The 25911-nt window shown below is 44.3% G+C and overlaps 1 protein-coding gene across 1 annotated transcript in view; it reads left to right on the forward strand.

Annotated features, from left to right (window-relative positions):
* map1b (microtubule-associated protein 1B) overlaps nucleotides 1-24831 on the forward strand; it is a 36999-nt gene extending 12168 nt beyond the window's left edge. The window contains exons 3-7 of the mRNA XM_076283238.1: nucleotides 13908-13990; nucleotides 15076-15216; nucleotides 15399-20442; nucleotides 20601-20833; nucleotides 24676-24831. Of these exons, the coding sequence (XP_076139353.1) occupies nucleotides 13908-13990; nucleotides 15076-15216; nucleotides 15399-20442; nucleotides 20601-20833; nucleotides 24676-24831 (5657 nt within the window). The remainder of the gene's footprint in view (nucleotides 1-13907; nucleotides 13991-15075; nucleotides 15217-15398; nucleotides 20443-20600; nucleotides 20834-24675) is intronic.
* The last annotated feature ends 1080 nt before the right edge of the window (nucleotides 24832-25911 follow it).

A 25911-nucleotide genomic window follows, 5' to 3' on the forward strand; every position in this document is an offset into this window, starting at 1 on the left:
TCTTTGTGAAGCCCACCTCTTCAGTCATGTGAAGGTTACTTTCACCTTCCACTCCCCCTGCCCGGTCGCTGGTGCCCCCCCCCCCCCCCCCCCCCTCTCTGCGCCAACCCTGCCATCCTCTGCCGTGCCCACTGCCTTGGCCATCTGCAGCCCCAGTGCCATATGCTCCTGTGGACGCACGGACACACGGCTTTAAGAGCTCAGCAACATTTAAAAGGACTGAGCACATGCATGGACTCACCATCACCCTCTCACACATACACATACACATACACACACACACACACACACACACACATACATATGCGTGCATATACATACACACACACACACACACACAAATACATATGCGTGCATACACACACACACGCACACACATACACACACACATGCACACACGCACTAGGCTTGCACACACATACTGTACACATTAACATACGTGTATGTTCACACACACACACACACACACATATACACACACACACACACACACACACTTATAGGCTGAATATGGTGCCATTGTGGTATTGAGTGGTGTAGGGGCTGTCTAATGGGCATCATGGGCACACAAGCAGTCAGTGGCACTGTCTCGCCTGGCACAGCACTCCTGGCCATCTCATGCCCTTTCTCCCTGTCTCTCTCTCTCTGTCTGCCACCTCTCTCTCTCTCTCTCTCTCTTATGTCTGTCTCTGTCATTGGCTATGTCTGTCTCTTTCTGTTCCTCTGTCTGCCCTCTCTCTCTCTCTCTCTCTCTCTCTCTGTCTCTCTCTTTCTGTCTGTCTCTTTCATTGGCTACATCTGTCTCTTTCTGTTCCTCTCTCTCTCTCACTATCTGTCTCTCTCACTCTATGTTTCTCTCTCTGTATATGGTTATATTTCGTTCAGTCTTTTGCTCTCTCTCTCTCTCTTTCTCTCTGTGGTCTGTGTGTCTCCCTCTCAACCCAATCGTGGCTTCCTCTCATTCTCTGTTTTTTTCTCTGACATTTCTCCATTATCTTTGAATAGGGAAAGTTTTCTCCATTATCCACCTTTATATGGAGCTGTGCGTCTCTCAAATGCTCAATCGTATCTTCTCCTTCATTATCTTTTCATTACCGGCAGCCTCTCAGTTTGTGCTGATGAAGAGAGAAAGAGAGAGTGAGAGAGAGTGTGTGTATATATGTATGTATGTGTGTGTTTATGTGTGTGTGTGTGTGTAAGAGAGAGAGAGAGAGAGAGAAAGAGAGTATGCATGCATGTACTGTATGTGTTTATGTGTGTGTGTGTGTGTGTGTGTGTGTAAGAGAGAGAGAGAGAGAGAGAGCACAGTCATGATGAGAGGAGAGAGTACTGCACCTCTCCCAGCACACCGACAGACTGTCAATCACCGCCACTGGGAGTGGCCTCTTCCTCTTTCTGTCCCTCTCTGTTTCTTTCTTTTTCTCTATTTTCTCTTTTTCCCCTCATTTCCTTTCTCAATTCAATTAAATTCCATTCAAGGTTGCTTTATTAGCATGATTGTTGGTACAGTGTATCTTTCTTCTTTTTAATTCTTCTTGTTGCTTGTTGTCTTTCTCTCAGCCTGACTCTCTATCCCTCCTTCTCCAATGTCTTTGTATCTCTATACCTCCTTTCTCCTCCTGTCTTTCTATCCCTCCTTTCTCCAATCTTGTTCTGTCTCTTTATCCTTCCTTTCTCCTCTCTCGGTCTCTCTATCCTTCCTTTCTCCTCCTCTATCCCTCATTTCTCCTCCTGTCTCTCTGTCTCTCTATCCCTCCTTTCTCCTCCTGTCTCTCTGTCTCTCTATCCAGTGGCGCCGGCAGGCGTAATCCTGTACGCACTGTGCGTACAATTGTTTCACGCCTTTATTTGTGAAATCATTCAATATTAGCCTACAACAATAAAAAAAAAACTTGTGTGACAACTAGCCTATATTTATTGACTCATGTGCAATCTGAATATTGGCATTATTTCGAATAAAACCGGAATATGGTGTGCATGGAAACCATAGACTATAATATGAAATGTAGCATTGTCATGACATGATAACGATTGACCTGTGGCGGTTTTCAGGCGTGGCTTTGGATGGGTCAATTCTGGCGCTTAAAAACACAACGTTCCATTCGTTCATAGGATAATAGCCTAAATCATTCAGTCATGAAAAGAAAACAACAGCAGCAGCTTCATATTTTTCAGGCGTTTACCGTAACGTTAAAAGAAGTAGGCCTACTGTTCTTAGCAGTGATGCTGACACTGACAGCAGTGAGGTTTTTCTTAGGCTCAATAAGGAGAGGCTAGCCTATATTTACCAAATGCGCAAATTTGGTAAATAAGGTCGGGTATCTTTTTTTTTTGGAGGGGGGGGGGGGGTTGGGCCACGTATGGTGCTTACTATGGAATACAACCCTGCCGGCGCCCCTGTCTCTATCCCTCCTTTCTCCCCTCTGTCTCTCTATCCCTCCTTTCTCCTCTCTGTCTCTCTATCCCTCCTTTCTCCTCTCTCTGTCTCTCTATCCCTCCTTTCACCTTTTCTGTCTCACTTCATTTCTTCCATTTCCTTACCCCTTTCCTGTCTATATATCTTCATCTCTCTCTTTCCCTTCTCTCCCCTCTCTCCCCTCTCTGCTCTCTCTCTCTATCCCTTTCTCTGTTCATTTCACCCTCCCCCCTCCCCTCTCTCTCTATCCCTTTCTCTGATGTGATTAGGTTTGTGACCCGGTCATAAATAAGGACCAGACTCACACAGCAACCTCCTCTCCTCTCCTCTCCCTGTTCTCTTCTCCTAATCTCTCTCTCTGCTCCCCTCCTCTCTCCTGGCCTCTCCCATCCCATCCCAAATGCACTGAATCTGAACCTGAACCTTTTTATGTATATGCATTACGCATACGTTTGACATAAAGCCCAAATACACATGGATTGCATGTACACAGAGGTTGATAGTGTGAAGCACCACATCTGGATGTGAATTTACCGTTCACCGTGTAGAAGTGTTGCTCTCACAACATTGGCTCTGGAACAGATTGATATCAGGTCCAGCTCACATCAGGACCATATCAGGGCCACATCAGGGCTAGTTCAGAACCACATCAGGGCCAGATCAGAACCACATCAGGTCCAGATCAGAATCACATCAGGGCCATATCAGGGCTACATCAGGGCTAGATCAGAGCCGGATCCACCACACAGTCAGCTACTCCCAGGCAGTGCTGTCACCTGTGAAGCCTATTTCCCCCCATCTCTCAAAAACTAATTTGCTAATAAAATCCCATGATTGCTCATAAAGATTTCCATTTGTGGCAATTTATGAAGCCACATGAAAATGCCTTTAACCCCTCAGTGTTTTTCCATTCCATAAAGACCCCAAGAGACTATGTGGGCGGTATCCTATCTTACTCCATTAGAGTAATGACTCTGAATGGATACTCATATATATTCTTTATTATCAGCCTACACACCACTGTAAATTACATACATTAAGTTAAGGAGAAGTCCTATCTGTATGTCGTGAGACACAAAGTAAAGCAGGTAATATGAGCCCTTGAGGTTGCTGGTTACCCCTGCAGAAAGCATTTAGAAGCAGACTACCAGGTACAAGAGGCTTGGCTTGATGTGTGTATGTGTGTGTGTTCATGTATGCATGTGTGTGTGCATCCATGTGTGTGTGTGTGTGTGTGTGTGTGTGTTTAAGGGTTGTTAATGACCCTCTGATGAATGAGGAGTTATTCGTCAGGACATGCCAGGGGGCTGTTCAACCACAGGGAGCCCATTTGAGGAGCCTGCTGATAGACTAGCAATTCTGTGTATGTGTGTGTGTGTGTGTGTGTGTGTGTGTGTGTGTGTGTGTGTGTCTGGCTGACTGGCTGGGGTGGGGGAGGTGAGTGTCTACAGGAGTTTGGGCAACATAGAGAGAAGAGAAGAAGAGAGAGAGAAAAGAGGAAGGGGATAGAGATGCATGAAGGAATATGGCAGAATCTCAAGAGAGGGCAACAGAAACAGAAGATGAATGGATGTTTAGATGAGAGGGAATGGTCCAAGAGGGAGAGAGCCAACAGAGATAAAAGGATGTTCAATGCTTAACGAATGAACAGAATAAAGCCTTACCAAATGGACAAACACAGATGAACTAAGCCTGACCAAATTGACTGAAACAGACCAACTGTAAGCCTGACCAAATCGATGGATAAGCTAATAAGATTGGGTGGTCTGTGGTCTGAGGAGGGACTGATAGGCGATGGTGCTGGGGTAAGGGAGAGACCCAGCAGTAGGTGTACAAGTGGGTGTACAAGTGCTGCATTAGCTACCTGTACGAACAACAGCCTCAGTCTGGAGAGGAGCCAGAGAATCTGCCCAAGATAAGGGCTGCATTGAGCTTAGGGTCAGAAGCTAAATGGGAAAACTCTGGAACATGATGTTCTGTGTGGGTGAAGGGCTGTGGGCATTCTGCTGAACGGGTTTCTCTCTCCCAACCTGCACTGTGTGAGTTCTAGAATTCAACTGCAGAAAGAGACCTCACACGACAACCAATCAGAATGAAGTTCCAGCCTCGGGACAGACTGCCAGCCAATCAGAAAAGCTGTAAGCTCTAAGAAGGAAACACACTGCGTCAGGAAGTCATTAAAACACTTAATTGATGAATCTCTTTGAGTGATGTAATTTGACATAATGGAACAGGAACTGAGGTTAATTGTTACGTTATCCATGAAATGCATGTTGCTGACTACATGTTTTAAGTATGGGTTCCAAAAACAAGTGATGGATATTCTATTAAAATATGGGCTGTAGTTCTGGGCTGTCTGTTCTATATGTAGGAGTGACAGAGAAGGGAAGCTCAGGCCCTTCATCAGTAGTGCTGGAGCCGGAGCGGCATGCTACTCATCCTGCTCTGACATATTAGGCTGGAATCACACTGGAGATAACGAAGCAGCAGTGCGTAACGCAACACTCAGACCATAATAAGTTCTATCACGCTCCTAAGTAACACGAACGGTTTGCCTAAACTGACAATTGAATACGCTAGCGTTGCGCTTTGAAAGTTGAACCAAGTTCAGTGCTCAGCTTGTGCCACCATTCCCCTGCCGAACCATGGAGAACAATAGGAAACCTGCCGCTGGCCAGTGTGATCCACGCCTTAGAGAACATGTTTAGCTGCAGCTGTTCAGCTATAATAGGCAGTACTAGGACAGTAATTACTGCCTTCACCATAGCAGGTGTAATTAGGCCTCGAGTCCAGACGTTGTGGTTGCACTAATGAACATCCTTGCCAAGTATTAACACTCCAGAGGTAGCAGGTGACACCACAGGGTTTGGCCATATCTGGTCCTGAGTTACTAGCTGTCTGAGTGTTGTTTATTATAATAATGATAATAATAATAATAATAGCTTTATTGTCCACAAAAGTGGAAATTTGTCTTTGACTCCACACTGGTGGGTTTCTAAAACACAGACAAGAAATAGACAAGAAATACAACAAACAAATATGCATAGTGTGAAGAGCGCAGGTGCATTCAAAGTAGCAAACAAGGCAAATGCTTGGGCAGAATTGTTTTCAGTTTTTCAGTTTGCTTTGAGTTGTGATTTGTCTAATGTTTGACTCTGTTTGTTGGATTTAAATGCACCTCGGACGCTTTCTTAGTGTTTGCAGAAATACTGCAGGTTTGTTGCCATGCCCACATTACATGGACACTGCTGTGAGTGTGTGAGTGTGTATTTGTAGCATCATGTCGTGTCCCTTGAGTCTGTGTGTGTGTGTGTGTGTGTGTGTGTGTGTGGATGTTTTTGTGTGCCAGTCTGTGTGTGTGGGTGGACATAGTGAGAGAGACATAGCCTGATAAAAGGGTAATCTGGGTCATTTGACCTTGAGAAAAGCACTACAAATGGATTCAGGCAGCACATTTGTGTGTTTGAGAGGGTAGCTGGGTGTATATCATTGAGTGTGCCTCTGTGTATGTATGTGTCTGTCTGTCTTTGTGTACAAGTGTCTGTGTTTGCTGCACCATGTTCCTTTTGAGTGTGTGTGTGTGTGTGTGTGTGTGTGTGTGTGTGTGTGTCTGTGTGTGTGTGTCTGTGTGTGTGTGTGTGTGTGTGTGTGTGTCTGTGTGTGTGTCTGTGTGTGTGTGTAAGTCTTTGCTTCTATCGTGTCCCTTGTGTGTGTGGGTGTGTGTGTCTATGTGTGTGTATGTGTCTGTTGTATACAAGTGTCTGTGTTGGCTTTTGTGTGTGTGTGTGTGTGTGTGTGTTGGTCTGTGTGTGTCTGTGTGTGTGTGTATGTGAGTGTGTGTGTGTGTGTGTGTGACTGACGCAGGAGTCACCCACAGGGAATTCAGTATGTGTTAATGTCAAAGGCTCTGGGTTCAGCTGGGGAGATGGGGTAAAAGAGGTAAACCTCACAAATAGCTCAGACAGAGCAGCACACACACACACACACACACACACACAGACACACTCACTCACACTCACTCACACAATCTTTCTCTCTCTCTCTTTCTCGCTCTCTCTCTCACACACACACACACACACACACACACACACACACACACACACATACACACACACACACTCACACTTTATATACACACACACACACACACACTCCACACACACGCACACACACACATTACTGCTTCACTGAACCACCTTTGATCATATTTCCAAGTAGATGAATTCAGAAAGCTGTTCAGAGATGTTTAGCATGTCCGAGACGTTTCTGTTACAGCTGCGGTTTTGGTCTGGCATACGAGACCTGCATCCAAACCCTCTGAAACGTGTCAGAGTTGGATGACTTTGGGGGGTTTGGCTGAGCTGGTGTATGTGAGTGCTGCATACAAACTCTCTCAAATTAAACATGTCAAAGTTGGATGACTTTGCAGGGGTTTGGCTGAACTGGCATACGAGAGCTGCATCCAAACCCTCTGAAATGTGTAAGAATCGGATGAAAGTGGGGGCTGAAACCGCTCTGGGGTGCATTTCCCAAAACCATAGTTGCTAACCTGTTAGCAACTTAGGTGGTTGGCAACGGAGAATTACATTGCGACCAACAAAGTTCTAACTTAGTTAGCAACTATGGCTTTGGGAAACGCGCCCCAGCTCTGGTCTCATACGAAAGCTGCATCCAAACCCTCTGAAACGTGTCAGAATCGGATGAAACAAAGTCCAGTGGGGCTGAAACTGCTCAGCTCTGGTGCGCACTGTTGGGTACAGTGCTGAGTGCTGGGTCTGTACTAGGGGTGTAACGGTTCATGTATTCGTATTGAACCGAAACGGTACGGGTGTCACGGTTCGGTGCATGAATTTACACGGAGAATACACGGTATAAAAATACATACAACTCGTGTGTGGATTAATTAATGTCATGCGCAATTACTGTTAAGTAGCGAGAGTTACGGGAGTTCTTTAGCGACACCTAACGCTAATCTGTAGCCTCGCCTTAGCTCTGAAGCTCTGATTGGCGCCTATGTTTTTTTTGTCAGGTCGTCGGTCGAGTCCGTCAGTCATTAGCAGCACTAAGGTTAGACCCACAAGAGTTAGAGGATCCGCTGGTCTCTTTAAGATCGCAAGTTTAAGAACTTCAGTTACAGTAACGTTAGTACAGACGAAAGAGTGGTGGATAAGATGAAACTGTGTGTCGGCGTTGTTCAGCAGTTGTTGGGTATGTGAGTGGAAAAAATGCTACACATATTCGAAGCCATCACCCAGATGATGTAGGCTACCAATCACTGAAACGAGGGGAAAAAACTTCCCCTGCGCTTCAGCAGCCTTTGGATACACATACAAATAGGGCCAAAACCTATGGCTTAAATTAAATTATTTCGTAATGACAGAAAGCTATGTAAATCGCGTGGTAATTACCTTTATGTTGGGGTAACTTGTAACTTCTCACATGAGGTTCTGGTAGTGTTAAGTGCATAGACAGTAAAATAAAGTGACAACGCTAACCAGGCTAATAAACAAACCATGCTACGGTGAGTTAACGTCAAAGGGCAAAGTCACGTGACTTCTAGTTGTAGTCTGTTTATGAAATGAAAGGAGCAATTTCGTTTTTTTTAAAAAGGCAAAATAGTGTGATATTTTCACAGTTAGTAGGCTAGATTATTACTTTACACACAATAAAAAAAATATTGAGGCAAATTGTAGACCCTTCCATATACGACTAAACACAGATGTTGAAGGTCTTGCTTAAGTGGATTTTTAAAAATCATTTTTCTATGTAATTTGCACTTTCAGAAATAAGAGATGCTGTAGGCCTATTTTCAGTTTTAGAGCTGATTGTCTTATTTTGTTTACAAGTTACAGATGGAGTCTGGGTACTTATTGTACTTATTGTACTGTTTAGCCTACATCTTACACACTTCAGGCTGTTGCAGATAGCTCAGGGAAGAGACTGTATGACACTAGGTGGTACAGCCTGAGACATGTACAAAAAAAAATGCTTTCTGCATTTTTGTTTTGCTTTTCCCTCCACTGTACCGAACTCGTACCGAACCGTGATGTCCGAACTGAGGTATGAACCGAACCGTGACTTCTGTGTACCGTTACACCCCTAGTCTGTACTGTAGCCTGGAAAATCCAGACCCTGATAATCTAGAAAGATTAAGGGTCTGGCAAAGAACAATGTAATGGCCCAACTCGAGGGGCGGCAACAAGCATGCATTTAAAAATCTCACTGCACGCAATTGGATAACACTAGACCATGTTTACTCTGAATGATTTCGGACTTCGACGCAATCGGATAACACTACGACCAATGTGTACTGTCCTCCAACGTTGCAGCGCTGTCTTCATCAGTTTAGCTGGTTCCTCGGAATGTTGGGGTAAAAGTAACGTGCATCATTGCTCTTTGCCAGAGTGTCTCGCAGAGACAATTCCATTGTGCTCTCGCGAGAACTCTGGATTTCCAGGGTATCTGTACTGCTGTCTGGGCTGTTCTTTTGTTCTGTACGGGCTCTGTGCTGGTTTGGTTCCATAGACATCATGTTCTGTTCTCTGGTGGTTCTATGTGGTTTTGTTCCCCACAGACATCTTGTTCTGTTATCCCGTTTCTGTGCTATGACAGCCCTGTTCTGTCCATATTGTGGTGGTTCCATACTGGTTCAGTACTGTACCTTAGTATAGTATGTCACCTATTACAAACCGTCCCGTATTTCCAACCTCTTACTGTACGTGTATGTGTCACTTAATATTCATTTCTATACAAACCAAGACGGTAGATTCATAAAGAAACGCAAGCACCCACACCATAATTGTACCAAAAATTACATTTTACAGTGACTCGAAGAGCTGTAAACAGTGTTGTAAGGCTGCGTGTACAAATCCGCTTGGAGCTCCAGTGGAATTTTGATTTGCGACGAGAATTCTCGGTCTAACCGTTGATGTGCCGTGAGAAAGGTTGGAAATAGGCACCCACCAGCCCAGCACTAAACTCAAAGCGTGTATTTCAGGCAGTAACAGCCCCGGTAAGAACCAAACTAGATTTTGTTCAAATCTACACACCTACAGTATGGCTACTGAAAAATGTAAGGTTAATTTATCAAATGTTATTTTGAAGTAATAAAAAAACATCGTTGTTTTAGAATTTTCGAACGAAAGGGTTGGTAATTGGTGGTTTTACGATAATTTGGTTCTGGCGTATCGTAGCGGTTCTGTGTTCCTGTTACTAGGACGGCTCTCTGCTCTGACATTTAACCACTATATAAAGCCAATCCGAAGTGTGTCAGTGTTGACGTTGAGGGCATAAATTAGCAGAGAGGGAGCCCGGTGGTGCAGTACGATGAGTATGCGAGTGAGTCTGACTGGACTGGTCGCCCTCTGGTCAACCGATCAGAGTAATACCGAAAGAGATGTCTGACACACAGTGAGAGAGTGGATGGAAGTGTGTGTGTGTGAGTTGGACTGCCGGAGACTCAGAGGGGACGATAGAGACAGTTTCAAAAACAAAATCACCAAGAAATGCTGAGGGTGTGACTTGGACCGGCCAGTGAGACACTGGGAGAAAACAGAGTGAATAAGAAGGAACTGAGAAGAAAAGAGAGATTTTACTGTCATGCTTCGGAGGGCTGTTGGGATGCTAGTCACGTACTGCTGATTCCAGGCTTTTTTCCTGGGGAAGAGCACCTGCTGGGTTTCTTCAAAGGCATACAAGGGAAACCCTTCTTTAGAAAGCCTTGTGGGAAAATGGCTGCCCTGCTGCGCTTTCTCTAAGCTTGAGGACAGATTACAGACAAGTGATGACATCATATATTGGCACGTGATGTCATCAGTAGAGGACAGTTGAGGTCATCATTAATGGACTGCCATGGTCCGTACTGCTGGATTTGTGTTTGGTCAGCATGATGGTCCTGTGGGCTGTCCTCAGGAAGTATTCAGGAAGAGATGGAAACGAAAATACCGCAATAAAAACATCGGAAAAACGAAAAAAGACAGGCAGAGAGGGAGTGGAGAAAGAGAGAAGAAAGAGAGAGAGAAGGAGATTGGAGATGAAGGAAGACAGATGAAAAGATGAAAGGAACAAGATGGCAGACTGTTAAACTGCCTCCTGGAGGTGGGAGGATAGACTGTGGGGTTATACGCTGGCCAAGAGAGGGAGATAGAGGGGGAGTAGAGAGACAGAGGGAAGAAGGGAGAGAGAGGGAATGAGAGAGGGGAAAAGAGAGAGAGAATGAGAGGTTTGAGATGAAGGAAATCTGGAGGAGAGACTGTGGAGTTCTACGCCAGAGATGGAGAGAGGTCGAGAGGGACAAGGTGAAAGAAAGGGAGAGGAAGAGAAAGAGAGGAACAGTAACAGCAATTTGGAGAGAGAGAGTGGCAGTAGAGGGAAGGAAACGGAGGAAGAGAATGAGGAAGATCAAGGGAAAGAGTCAAATAGAAGGAGCACACAGGTAGCAGGTGAATGAAAGGACAGAGAGGATTAGAGAGGTTTGTTGCCCTCTCCCTCTAGACCTCACTCTGCTTCAATCTTTATGCTGAAGGGGGGAATCCTCTGGCCAAACCATCGATCACAGAAGCACAGCACACCTCACCTGAGCACAGCTCAGCAGTGCTCGCTGCCTCAGAGGGTTTCCCCAGAGGACCACTGGCCCCCTTTGTTCTCTAACGATCAGAGGAGTGGTGCAGAGCTCTGGTGCGCTTACGCAACGAATGAAAGAAAGAAAGAAAGATTCTCACTACTAAGAGCAACACGAATGAAACTGGACATGAGAGCAGCATGTGTGCATCATGTTGATTTAAAAAAAAAAAAAAAGATTTCTCCATTTCCGTTCTATGGTTCTATTGTCTCTGTAGTCCTGCTGGTACACCTGAAGTGTTCCCTTAGTAACAACAAATTGAGAAAGCCTGTATGCATCCATGTCTATCTCAACCCAGCCTGACAGCAGAACGCCATGGTCAGGTCAGTGCTTTGAGTCTGGTATGAGCGACAGCCTCTCATATCCTCTGTGGCATATTCTACCAGAGAGGCATTGAGGCACTAAGGCCATTAAAGCACATTATAGCAGAGGCTCAGATTGAGCTACAGCACTAAGGCAGTTTTAGGCAAGGCTCAGATTGAGCTCACAGACCCATTCTGAGGGTGCGTCCCTATGGAAACAGAGCTCGATGAAAGGTTCCATCATGGAATAATGAAGTATGGTCTCTGGAATACTAAGATTAGATATGTTTATCTAATCTGTGGTTTCTCTAAATGCTGAACTCTTTCTACATGCTACTTTTAAAGGCTTGTATTCACCTTAAGCATTGTAAGGTTTTGGGAGTATGGATTTCCCCCGCTCTGCCGTAACTGCAACACATCTAAGGTAACAGTCGGAGAGGAAGGCATTTTTAGAAGGCTGATAAATAATAGAACCTGTCTACTGTTTTTCCAGGAATCCTGCTGAGCTCCCCTGTTATTTTAAGCTCAAAGTGCTACAAGAGGGGAAAAGAACTCTCATGTTATTTCCTCAACCTCTCTGTGTCCAGAGTGACAAGGCGTTATTTTCTGTGTTACAGGGTCGTGCAGTGAAACACACACACACACACACACACACACACACACACACACACACAAAGAAAGAGAGAGAGAGAGAGAGAGAAAGAAATAAACCTACATTATTTTCAGAGTGGGTGAGTCACAAGCCCTTAAAATTATTTTGTTTTTCTTTCGTCACTATTTAACAGGTCTGAGCCGATCATCTCTTCATTTCAAATGTCTCTGATTAAGATTTAATAGCAATAAACAGTGTGGGGGAGGGAGAAAGAGAGAGAGAGAGAGATGATGAAAAATAATTTCAGGTGATTAATGATGACACAGCATGCCTGTAATAACACTGCAATTAGCCTCTCAGTCAGACACGAGACACATACATACACACACACACACACACACACACACACACACACACACAAATGAACAGACCCACAATCAATTTATGAACTAGAAGACCCAACGCCATATTTCGCAATGTTAGCAGGATATACCCACAGCTTTGGTTAGCGGCAGACTCCAGCCACAGCCATGGCTATATCTTTTACCAACCCCTCTCTCACCCATGGCACCCTAAACTAATATATAAAGGAATGATAATGTCCTTTGTCTGTGGTCCCTGACAGATAAATGTAATTAACCACACTAAACTAATACGTTTAGGAGTGATGGTGATTCAACAGCCCTCCGAGGTGTTAATTTTCCAGCTGAGCTGACAGTGACAGAGAGCTGAGGTTAGCAGAGTAGATTAATATTTATAAGAGGAACACGACTTGCTGACAAGACCCCTGGATCATGACAACCTGACAAATTAGGTGTCTTCCATCTCCCCCTTAATAAAAAGGAAGCAGAGAATTCCATCCTGGAAACACATTTCAAAATTGTTGTGCTTTATCACTGATATCAAAGAAAGATTTAGTTTATTTATCTTTTATTCTTAACAACATTGGTGTTCATTGGTGAACATTTGCCGTTCTACTGATTTGACATTGTTTATGTTGATGTCACCGATATACTCATGGGTTGACTTTGCTTGTGCTGATTTTTTCCCCAACATCTCCTACAAGTAGGTGAATAGCATGCGTTGTGCAATATGACATGGCATAATAAGTCAAGAAAAGTATACTGACTGTCATTAACATGGGACTTGCATGGTACCTATGGTACCCATGAAGACAGGTGGAGCTTAGCCCCTGTAGAGGCCATTTTATAATTGGCCATGCAGCAATAGACAAGGGAACAACTGCTGTCAGATCTGTGTGTGTCAGATAGTCAGCCAGGCAAAACCAACTCCACAGACACACAGACAGACAGACAGACAGACAGACACACGCGAGCGCGCGAGCGCGCACACATGCACGCACGCACGCACACACACACACACAGGGCAGCCATGTGCGCTTCGGACTTGCAACCGGAGGGTTGCCGGTTCGAACCCCGACCAGTAGGTACGGCTGAAGTGCCCTTGAGCAAGGCACCTAACCCCTCGATGCTCCCCGAGCGCCGCTGTTGTTGCAGGCAGCTCACTGCACCGGGATTGGTGTGTGCTTCACCTCACTGTTTGTTCACTGTGTGCTGAGTGTGTTTCACTAATTCACGGATTGAGATAAATGCAGAGACCACAGGATCAAAAAGAGTATATATACTTAATACTTATACACACACACACACACACACACACACACATATACACACACATATACACACGCATACACATACACACTGTTCTAGTGCTGTTTATTTCATACATGCATAAAATGTAAACCACATTCATTCAATGATTATTGTTTATTTGTATGTGTATGATAATGTGCTATGAATTTGAACTTGTCTGTTGGTGTGTGTATGTGTTTTCATTGTATAGTGTCTATTGTATGTCTGTGTACTTTGAAAGCAGGTAATGGGACATGATTCTGCTGGACTTATTTAGTCTAGGAGACAAGTGTTGAATGGTAATGATGGGTTTCTTTGTTTTCAGGACAGAAGATTCTGCACCATAAAAGCAACGTGCTGGAGACAGTGGTCCTCATCAACCCCTCGGATGAAGCTGTCAGCACTGAGGCAAGTGTGTGTGTGTGTGTGTGTGTGTGTGTGTGTGTGCCAGGGGTTTATGGCCTTTGAGATGTTCTAGATATTATTTTCGTGATATTATTTTAAGTGTGCTTCAGAATGTAGTGTATATTCAAATATTCAAAATATTTCAAATATTAGAAAAACTGTATTTTTCTCATAGAATAAACCGATCATTTGGAACAACTGATCATTTGGAACAAATCATTCCAAATCTAGGTACAGGTATAAGGATGCATCTGCTGTAAAAACAAATAAACACGCAGGTCATGTATGGATCATAAAAAGCACAGGCGTACAGATTTCTCAGTTCCCTCGAGTCCTCTTCCACGATGCATGCCTAATTGTCTTATGTAACTGCGTTTAGAATGATATCATTTGCTTTGTAATGAGGAGACAAGAAAACTGGAGCACGTCATAGGCTGTACGGTCGTGTGAGGTTTAGTTAGACCAGTGTACTCATAGACCTGTTGTTGATTTGGGGAGAGAAGTACTGATATCAGACCATCTGGTTTAATTGCCTTTGTCCTGATTTTTTCTGATGTCGCTTCTACTATCTAATTGAAATGGGTAGGATCCTAGTCAAGAAAGAACTCGCACACCAATGTTACCGATCCAAGTTTTAATCCAACCAGTGAAGTCTAGTCAGCAACATTGGTGTGCGAGTTCTTTCTTGACTAAAGGACTGATACACTATTGGAACTAACGCACCCACCAGGCCTGGAGTCGTTGGTGCGTTACCCTGTTTGCCCCATACTAGGATTGCTCTCTCAGAATTCAGAATAAATTAATTCTATTAGACAAAATTATGTTCAGAGGGCAAATATGAATGTGATCCAAGTATTTGAACTAGAAAGTGCTTTTTAGTGAAATTAACAGGGTTCAATTCAACTTTTTTTTGCTGTATACACCCCCACCCCCTTGCCTCAATCTCGGCCTCTCCCCCTTTCTCTCTCAGTCATACACAAGCACTAGTTTACACACATGCACATAAATGACCATTAATAATCTCTAGATATAAAACATTAATGAGTTGAAAATAATTCTCAGGTGGTTTGTGCACGTTTGGTGTTCAGGTGCGTCTCATGATCTCGGACACAGCTCGACACAAGCAGCTGGTCCTGGCTGGACAGTGTGTGGAGAGGACAGGTGAGCTCATCCTGCAGTCAGGCTCCTTCTCCTTCTTCAACTTCATCGACATCTTTACTGACCAAGAAGTAAGTATATTCTCTGGCATAATTTCAGCATATGCACTTCATCTGTGTAGGCCTATGTCAATCTTTGTCATTATTCTGAATTTTTGTGCTTTCATGATTTGTATTGATTATCTTCTATGGTTATTATGGGTTGTTGTTACCAGCAGTGACTTATCAGTACTGGTGTGTTTTTCTCCCTGTAGATTGGAGAACTTCTCAGTAGCATACATCCAGCTAACAAGGCAAGCCTCACACTGTTTTGCCCTGAACAAGGTGACTGGAAAAACTCAAACCTGGACAAACACAATCTCCAAGACTTCATCAACATGAAACTGAACTCCTCTCTCATTCTCCCTGAAATGGAAGGCCTGTCGGAATTCACTGAATACTTGTCAGAATCAGTAGAGGTCCCAAGTCCATTTGACATTCTTGAGCCACCAACCTCGGGTGGATTCCTGAAGCTCTCTAAGCCATGCTGCTACATTTTCCCTGGTGGTCATGGAGACGCGGCACTCTTCGCTGTCAATGGTTTCAACATGCTGGTCAATGGTGGGTCAGAAAGGAGGTCTTGCTTCTGGAAACTTGTGCGCCATCTTGACCGGGTGGATTCCATCCTCCTGACCCATATTGGAGATGACAACCTGCCGGGTATCAACAGCATGCTGCAGAGGAAGATCGCAGAGTTGGAGGAGGAGCAGTCTCAGGGATCCACGGCCAACAGCGAATGGCTGAAGAACATGATCTCCCCAGATATAGGGATTGTGTTCCTCAACGTACCCCAGAACCTGGAGAAACCAGAGGCAAACTTTCGGGTACGGAGGAACATCGACGAGGCTGCTGCTACACTGCATTACCTGAGCAAGCTGTCTCTGACACCAGAACCACTTCAGAGGGGCACTGGAAACACAATTGAACCCATCATACTCTTCCAGAAAATGGGAGTTGGAAAACTTGAGATGTACGTCCTAAATCCAGTGAAGAACAGCAAGGAGATGCAGCACTTCATGAAGCAGTGGACAGGCATTGAGAAAGACATGGCTTCCATTCTACTACCCAATGGAAAAGAATCAGAACTACCAAACTCCTACTTTACCTCTATCTCTTCACTGATTGTATGGCATCCAGCTAACCCATCAGAGAAGATTGTGCGTGTGTTGTTTCCTGGCAACGCCACACAGAATCACATTTTGGAAGGACTGGAGAAATTGAAACATCTGGATTTCCTGAAGCAGCCAATGGTGACACAGAAAGAGTTGAACGCTAACATGGCACCATCACTTCAACAAGCAAAAATTAAGCATAAAACAGATAGCAAAGAGAGTCTCAAATCATTATCAAGGCCAGCCAGTAGAGGCATAAAGAGAGAGTCAAGGGAGGAGACACCAGAGAAGGCAAAGGCTGATACAGAATCACCTGAGGAAACTTTACAGCAGAAAGAAAAAACTCCAGTGAAAAAAGAAAAGCCAAAGGCTCAAGAGAAGGAGATGAAATCTAAAGTTGAGCAAACTCCAGAGAAAAAGAAGGTAGACATTAAACCAAGAGCTGCTCCCAAGGAAAAAGTCATGAAGAAAGAGATGAAAAAATCAGTTGAGAAGAAAACTGATGACAAAGAGGTGAAGGATGTTGTTGATAAAAAAGAAGAAAAGAAGAAAGATGAGAAGGTGACACCAAAAAAAGAGGAAAGGGTTAAAAAAGAGGATAAGATTAAAAAAGAAGATGTGAAGAAGGAGGCCAAAAAGGATGTAAAGAAGGACTTGAGGAAAGAGTCTCCTATGAAGGCCAGCAAAAAGGAGGACAAGAAAGAAGTAAAGAAAGACGATCACAAGAAAGATGTGTCAAAGCCTACCAATTTCCTGAAAAGGAATGCAGCTTCTTCAGCTGAAGCCAAGAAACCTGCCCCTAAGCCAAAGTTGCTGAAAAAAGACGACACATCAAAGAAGGAGTTAGGAAGCCCTATGAAGTCCAAAGAGAAAGGGAAGGTAAAGACCACCAAGAAAGACACTAAAGGTAGTGTGACCAAAGCTGAGACTGCTGCAGCAGCAGCTGCTGCTGCTGCTACTGCCACCGCTGCTGCTGCAGGTGTTGCAGCTGGGCTTGAGGTGGCAGCCAGTGCTGCTGAAGCTCTGGAAGAAGAAAGGTCTTTGATGTCAACTCCGGAAGACCTCACCAAGGACTTTGAGGTGCTGAAAGCAGAAGAAATAGTCGAAGATGAAGAGGCTTTACCTCAGACCATCACTGAGGAAATCACACTTGCCAAAGAGTCCCCAGAAGCAGGCGAGTCCCTGGATGAGGGTATCACAACAACAGAGCCAGAGGCAGAGAGCGGCGAGACTCCTGATGAGGTGGAGCCAAAAGAGAAAGCCAGCAGCTTCACCAGTGAGAAGTTTGAAGATGAGGGAACAGGACTTGAGGAGTCATCTGAAGCTGGGGACTATGAAGAGAAAGGAGATATTGATGCAGTGAAGGAGGAGGAGGAACAAAGGAGAGAACTCAAGTCTGAGTTGAAAATCAAAGAAAAGGAAGAGAGTGAGGAAGAGAGAGAGGATGAAGCCACTACTGTCGTCCAGGCTGAGACATCAAAACCAACTCTGTTTGCTTCCACCTCACCAAAGGTATGCTCCCCTATTTCTCCTGCTGCTTCAATTCATGATGAATATCTTCCGGAAGGTTCTGGAAGTGAACCGGCCTCAGACGATGAAAACCGAGATGAACCTCCTGAAGAGTACACCACCTCAGGCCATACCATGTCCACCATTGAGATTTCAAGTGTGCCAACACCCATGGATGGCATGTCAACTCCAAGGGACATCATGAGCGATGAGACCACAAATGATGAGACTGACTCTCCTTCTCAGGATATGGCCAGGTTTGGAGGGGCTAAAATGTCAGGCGATTTTGAGAGAAAACAGCTCCCAACTCTTCAAGATGGCCCTGAAGACCACTCAAAAAGCGAGGCCACAGATGGTGAAGACTATCAAGCTTCAGCTTCTACTGTCTCACCTACATCGTCACTGGAAGAAGACAAAATTGTTGATTATTTCAAGGAAGAAGAGGGTGGACGCAAGACTCCTCCAGACTCATTAAACAAATTTGGCATACGCTCTTCAAGACTGGCTTCTGACTCTTCAATGGGTCCAATAGTGAGATCTCCGTCTGGTGATAAGAATGTGAACATGAGCTTCTTATCATCAGGTATTGCCTCACCCATTGAACTGGGCACTACCCTCACAGGGATCCCATTCGAAATAGGCGAGAGCTCACTGAGTCCAGATGAGAAGACCCTGGAGGGCACCTCTTCTCCACAATCTGCTGGCCATACACCTTACTATCAGTCACCACTAGATGAGAAAGCAGGAACCCTACCACCTGAAGCAGGGGACAATGCTGATGGTCCAGTAATTGTGGAGGTCACAAGTGACAAAGAGGACTCTCCTAAACAAGGTAGTCCTGTGGATGAGAAAGTTCTCAAATCTCCAATAGACAAGTCTGCATCTCCTATGTGTGGCTCACCAACATCTGGAGCAGAATCCCCAACAAAAAGTGAAAAAGCAGAGAAGGTGTCAACATTTAAAGAAGAGAGCAAAATGTCAATATCAGAAGGAACAACATCTGATAAGTCTGCAACTCCAGTTGATGAAGGAGTTGCAGAGGACACCTTTTCCCATGCTGCATCTGTGTCCACCTCCCTGGCTACCGTGAGTTCTTTGCGAGACCCTACAACTGATGATGTTTCACCATCTCTGCATGCTGAAGTAGGCTCCCCCCACTCCACAGAGGTGGATGACTCCCTCTCTGTCTCCATTGTTCAGCCTCCGACTACTTTCCAGGAAACTGAGTTCTCTCCATTAAAGGAAGACAGCCCGCGACCAATGTCCATCTCCCCAGACACCTCTCCCAAAACCGCCAAGTCCAATATGTCCCTTCAGGAGCCTTCCACCATGCAGGTCCCCCAGGACTCCCCTGACCATTCTATGGCCTCAGATTTTAGCAAGCAGTCACCACAGCACCCCTCTGCCCCAGGGGCTCGTGGGGTCACTGAAAACGGACCCACAGAGGTGGACTGCAGCCCATCTGACATGTACGACCACAGCTCAGTCGGAGATCACAGGGCCGAGAAGCCAATGCTTTTCAGAGAGTGTGACTCCCCTTGTGCTCCTTCTGCGACCCCGTCGGAGGCGTCTCAGTCCAGTCCTTCTGTCACGACTCCTTGTCAGATTGAGGGACTAAGGGACATGTCCCCAAGTGCAGCAGCTTCCTCAGGTCCTGCTACCCCAAAAGCATCCTCCTTAACACACTCTCCTGTGTCCCCAGACTCATTGGTGTTGGGGGACAAAAGTTCTGATGGGACGAATAAGGAAAGTCTGTTTCTGGCTGGAGGAGACACTAATCCCTTCAAGTGTGAGTCTAAATCTCCTGTCAGTCCCAAAGCCCCCTCACCATCTTACCTGCCTCTGTCCTCTAATTTCTCAGAGTCGCACACCTCTCCAACCTCTGGCGCTTCAAACTTTGAATCCAAAGATCCGGACAGCGCCATGAAGAGCCCCTGTCGTCCATCCAGGACGGACGTGGATCTGTGTCTGGTGAAATCCTGCGAGTACAAGCACCCGAAGACTGAGCTGTCACCATCTTTCATTAACCCAAACCCACTTGAGTACTTCATGAATGAGGAGAATCTGAACCCTCTGGAGGAGGAAAAGCCTTTGACCAAGTCTAGCGGAGGGCCTCCTCCCCCTGGCGGGAAGCACCATGGTAAACAGTGTGAGGAAACCCCTCCAACCTCAGTCAGTGACTCCGCTCCCTCCCAGACAGACTCTGATGTGCCCCCCGGCACAGAGGAATGTCCCTCCATCACAGCAGATGCTAACATCGATTCAGAGGACGACTCAGAGACACTCCCAACGGACAGAACTCTCACATATCGCCATGTGGATCCTCCGCCAGTGGCTGCCCGTGATGCCGCTCCGTCCCCTCCCCACCCTGACGTCTGCATGGTGGACCCAGATGCCTTGGCAACTGAGGAGAGCAACCAAGTCAAGGAGAAGGAGGGAGAGGAGAAGCCCAAAAAGAAAAAAACAATGGCAAAGAAGTCTGCATCACCAGCCCGAAAGAGTGGCATTTCAAAGACAAGTGCAGTGAAGGAGACAAAAACTGCCTCTCCGAAAAAAAGTGCCAGTGCTAAGGGAGGAGAGGGGAAAGATGTGAAAAATGCAACCAACACTTCTGCCTCCCGAGGTGTGAAAAGTGCAGGTATGTCCTTACATTCAGACATTTCTACTGCCAATACTGAAACACTGAACCTTGACTCTTATCTATTGGATTGAATATATTCTTAAACTTATTTAGATTTATTTTGTACATTTACATACATCAGTGCATCAGATTGAACACCTATATCTGTCTCACAGGAAGCAGTAAAACCTCCAGTGGATCAGCAGTTCCCAACTGCCCCCCGATGTACATGGATCTGGTCTACATCCCAAACCATTGCAGTGCCAAGAACGTGGACTCTGAGTTCTTCAAGCGAGTACGCTCTGCGTACTACGTAGTCAGTGGTAATGACCAGGCTGCCCAGGAGCCCAGCAGGGCAGTGCTAGATGCTCTGCTGGAGGGGAAATCGCAGTGGGGAAATAACATGCAGGTGAGTCAACAACACCCTAACGACTCTCACAGAGCACAACTGAAACGGAATGTCTAGGTTGCAAGAATATGCTTCAGTTATTATCAATGGAACTGGCAATACCAGAAAGGAGTGCGTATGCACCATGGCCCTTAGACCAATCTACTATTTCTGTTTTAACGTGGTACATTCACTCAGGTTCAGTTGAGCTTTCAGTGTAGCCCAGTCGTAAGCACAGAAGAAATACAATGAAAGCATGAGTAAAGATAAAGGAAGAGTTTTTCATGCAAGGATTGTAGGCTAACTGATGAGCTCATCAGTTGAATTAGAAAATGAATCTGTTTCTTAAAGGAATTATCCGGAGTAAAATGCACTTTAGATCGATTTCCGGATGATTGGGGGTACATACGTTGAGTTGACATCAAAATTATGTCATTCGGATGTGTTTTGAGAAAGTTCGATTGTACCGTTTTCAGTCACAACTCGTAGCCTGGAAGTGAGCGGGGCATTTCAATTGCGCCGCTACAAAACGCTATTTTTGTACCTCTTCTACAGTTCCAAACAACATAACACTTACGTGGTAGTGAGTAGAGGGTCCCTAAAGCCAAACCGAAGTATCCCGAGGTCTTTATGTGGTCGAATAGAGAGTCCAGACTGAATTTCATCAAGCCAGTACCTTTCCGGAAATGTTGCCATCTTTGCCGCCACCTTGAGGGGAAAGTCCGTAGGAGTCTTATTGCTGTGTAACACGCTCTGGGAATTCACAATTTCGTCGCCGTTTTAAAAAAAAAAAAACATAGTCCAGTCCATACAACTTCATTTCAATTTCGAAAGAAATACTGGACTATGTTTTTTTATTTTTTAAAAACGGCGACGAAATTGTGAATTTCCAGAGCGTGTTACAACACACTCAGCAATAAGACTTTTGATGTCAACTCAACGTATTTGATGTCAACTCAACGTATGTACCCCCAATCATCCGGAAATCAATCTAAAGTGCATTTTACTCCGGATAATTCCTTTAACCCTTAGAACCCGATTGACGCAAAGTGCATCAAAAAACACACCCTTTCTTCTCTGTTACATTGCTCCGCGACTGTTTATTGCAACGAGATAAAACCTTTATTGCCTGACAGAGAAGAAGTGGGGCTTTCCAAAGAGACTACGCACTTGTCTGTACGATCAAGTATGAAAATTTAAAAAAATCATGAAATTAAATCAAATTGCATCATATTTACAGTCTATACTTCTCTGCGTTCACCTGCGCACCCATTACTTTCGTTTGAATTACTCGAGAACCCGTGATCGCATAGATATGGCAAGCATATCAGATGAAAGAGGAGAAACAGGGCTATCCATTGGTACCATGGAAATCGATCTTTCTGGCTTATAAAAACAGACGAAGTGACTGCAAAATATTAACTTCATGTACACAAACCAACACTGCACACCCATTACTCTCGGAGTAATTACTCGCGGACCCGTGATCGGATATATATGCCACGGATGTTAGATGAAAGAGGAGACACAGAGCTATCATTTGATAACAAATACATCCTTCTGGGTTATAAAACAGACGAAGTGACAGCAAAATAATAACTTCATATAGCTGGACTCACCCCACGTTTTTCTCTTTTTGTTGCAAAGCATGTTTATAATCCAACGCTATCGTGTGTTTCTCTATGTCAAAGCATGTTCATAATCCGGTTTTGAGATCCTAGCAAATTCCTGCATGACATCCAATTCAAGGCTCACATTGCATCCCAATTTGTTCAACAAAGAAACACCTTTTTTGCCTTTACTTTGTTCATGGCAATGCAGTAAAAAGTTGAGAATCATCATGAGTGCATACACCATAGTCACACATGCTAACAGGCAAACTTGGGTCAAGTCAGGTCAGATCAGTTCGTGTCACAGATATGGAGCGCAGAATGGTCATTGTTCAACGCTAAATAAAAAATGGCATTTATTTCCGTAAATCACACACCACATATTTCTGTAAATTGCTCAGCCCCAGAGTATCCCTCCAACATGGCAATTATATTGCCCGTTTCAGGACAGTCTGCCCTACACACACATGAAATGCATGTAGAGCTATGAGCTTGCTGTGGTGAGATACAGGTCAAAATATAAGAATTTTTATAATATGATTTTTATATTTTAATTCTTTAAAAATCAAAATAAAATCAATGCTAGTACTAATACATGAAATGATACAGATCTGGATAGCCTAGACTCTGCTGAAAAAAACAATATATAATATGTGTGTGTGGCACTTACAATGACTTAGGGTTCTAAGGGTTAATGTTCCAGACCAAAGGGATTTTCTTGCTGTGTTAGAAGTGTTTTTGTAGCACCTGTTATCACTCCCTGTGGATTTCAGGATAAATTAGCAGTCATTTGCAATGGCATTAGCATTCAATTAGCAAAAGAAGAAAAGAAGAACCACAAAATTCTATCTCTTACAGTACTAGATTTATTTCAATTTATTTTACCACTGCACCCCTGGGTACAATGAAAGTTAACAAATGTTTTAATCCATCAAAGGATTTACAAAAGACATACAGTAAGCAACAATGAGATAGTCTTTGGCAAAGGCCCCGTCCTCGGTCCAGGTCACTGAGCGTAGGTCATTGAGCGTGGAGACCCTTGCAGATCCTGCCAGAATGAGATGACAGGGGCAGAACCTACCCCCTGGACGTCTGGACAAGGCCAAACTGGTGTTGGTTAGGGAGGGAGGGAGGGAACATCGAAAATCGGCACCTGAAAGCAGGCAGGTACAAAGTCATGTCATTATAAAGACTGATGCAGACTGGTGATTTGTCAGAAGTAACGAATGAATGAGTGAAGTTGCATTAAGTCAGTGGTCCCCAAACTACGGCCCGCCACCTCATTTTAGGTGGCCCCCCAAAACATGTTCGTGGTATATAGGATCCGGCCCGCACGGGAGTATGACATCGTCAAACTATAACCTCTGTAATTTCCCCCATTCATTCTCTATGGCGGGTCTTAACAGTACACATGTAATACTCTTTTTGTCCACTGGTGGTTGTTTTGGCGCTGTTTCGCATTTGCCATCGAAAACGGAATGAAATGTATAGTAGGCCTACTGTACCTGCAAACAATGTAAGAGGCCTCTGCTGACTGCATCAGTGCTCAAAGTATTCTAAAAGTTTACCAATTAATTGTTAATAACTAACTAACTTATATTCAAGTCATAATTCTGGAACTTTCTGGTATAATTATTTATCTTTTTTATTCACTCGTTCAAATATTCATACAGAGTTCACAAAGTTCTCATCAGGTGAGTGAAAGTTAGAATGGTGGTCATTTCAGATGTTTCTGCCACCACTTCATAAAACTCATAGTTTGAAAACTTTAAATTTGTAGGATATTGCTTGTTCACAACTTGAGCTGTGTATGCAAAGTTCAGAGTTCAAAATATACTTTTGGGACTCCCTGCTTATAGTTTTGAGAATGCTATTATTAGTATTATTAATTTGAGCTACCGGTACATTTTACACTGATATGGCAAGATGGCAATATAAACACAGATAACAATGGTATTAAATTGCAATAGCCTATAGATTAAATGTAATGGAATATTCAACTAAGGTAGACTGCCTTTGTTCACAGTGCTAAGCTATTTATGGTTACTGATATACTCCGAGTCTCTGGCCCTCTCTTAGAGCCAGGCATAGTGAGCTGGCCCTCGGAAGAAAAAGTTTGGGGACCACTGCATTAAGTCTTCCTGGCAGAACTTAACGCTGATGCTTCCATTTCTATTCAGACAGGATTACCACTTTGTTGCCGATGTTTGCTGACCATCCTCTTTGGTCCTGTGTCCTTGTTTTGGTCCACAGGTGACCCTGATCCCGACACATGACTCTGAGGTGATGAGGGAGTGGTACCAGGACACCCACGAGAAGCAGCAGAACCTCAACATCATGGTCTTAGCCAGCAGCAGCACAGTGGTCATGCAGGACGAGTCCTTCCCTGCGTGCAAGATAGAACTGTGAGGCCGCCAGGGCTGTGATCTGCAGGCCTTGTGCTGTTTCTAAGGCCCGCAGCTGGGTTCAACTGTCATAGAAATGCAGAACTAAAAGGTCTAATTGATGTCCCCTCTCAAAACAATAACCCAAAAAATTTGTGAAGTCAGAAGATATTCTACAACTTATTTATCTGATTTAACTGATCGGTCACAGTCATATTTTAAAATTGGAGTCTAAAACATGAGTTGTGGTGATTTAAACATACATTTAAAAGTATACCGAGTGAGGAGTATGCGTAATCATTTATCACGGGGAAACCGTCTCAGTGATGAGATTGTTTAGTCTGTGGAGAAAGTCAGAGAGCTGAAACTGTAAAACACAAATGTGTGAGAAATTAGCATCTTCTCCGTAAGTTAGCGCCATTGAGCAACTAAACTGCAGGCCAGCTATACCAAAATACTGGACCCATACAGAAAATGTGGAAATACTAGTCTTACAATGCCATCACAATGAATGTGGAAGTGGACTGGTTCGTTGTACTTTGGATGCTTTTAAACGTGTGAAAAGGGAACAAGACTGTGAGGTAAACCAGTCTAGTCAGTAATGTAGCTTATGATAACTCAGAAAAGATCAAAGAATCATCCATCACAAATCAAAGGAAATAGGTAGGTCTACTGTGTTAGAACACAGTAGCTTAGCTGATATCAAACAGAATGTTATAACCAACAAACCATTATAAAGCAGAATACAGGTGGTGCAAAATCTTCATATTACCACAATCTACACACCAAAGGATGATGATGGATATTTTGTTCGATATGCCTTAGAACGTGAATTGAATGTACACCATGATTGATGCACTTACTCTGAGAACAGATGTCCAGTCTGTATAGAGACAGCAGATGATCACAAGTCAAAGGCAGTTCCCCATAGAAACAGATGAATGAGCTGGTAGCAATGTAGGCGAATCATAGTGTTTGTCCAGCACGATGTGGAATGTTTCAGCTGTTATCTGAAGCAGTCCAGTCCTTTTATGATGTAGAGTGCTTTTTGCTTGCAAAGTGGCCTGTGGCTTGTGTCGAAATGACACCCTGAAAGGTAAAAATA

This window comes from Alosa pseudoharengus, unplaced genomic scaffold (genome assembly GCF_046254945.1).
Source record: "Alosa pseudoharengus isolate Yale_2024_CS ecotype anadromous, Long Island Sound unplaced genomic scaffold, YU_APseudo_1.1 YU_APseudo_1.1_scf_14, whole genome shotgun sequence".
NCBI lineage: Eukaryota > Metazoa > Chordata > Actinopteri > Clupeiformes > Clupeidae > Alosa > Alosa pseudoharengus.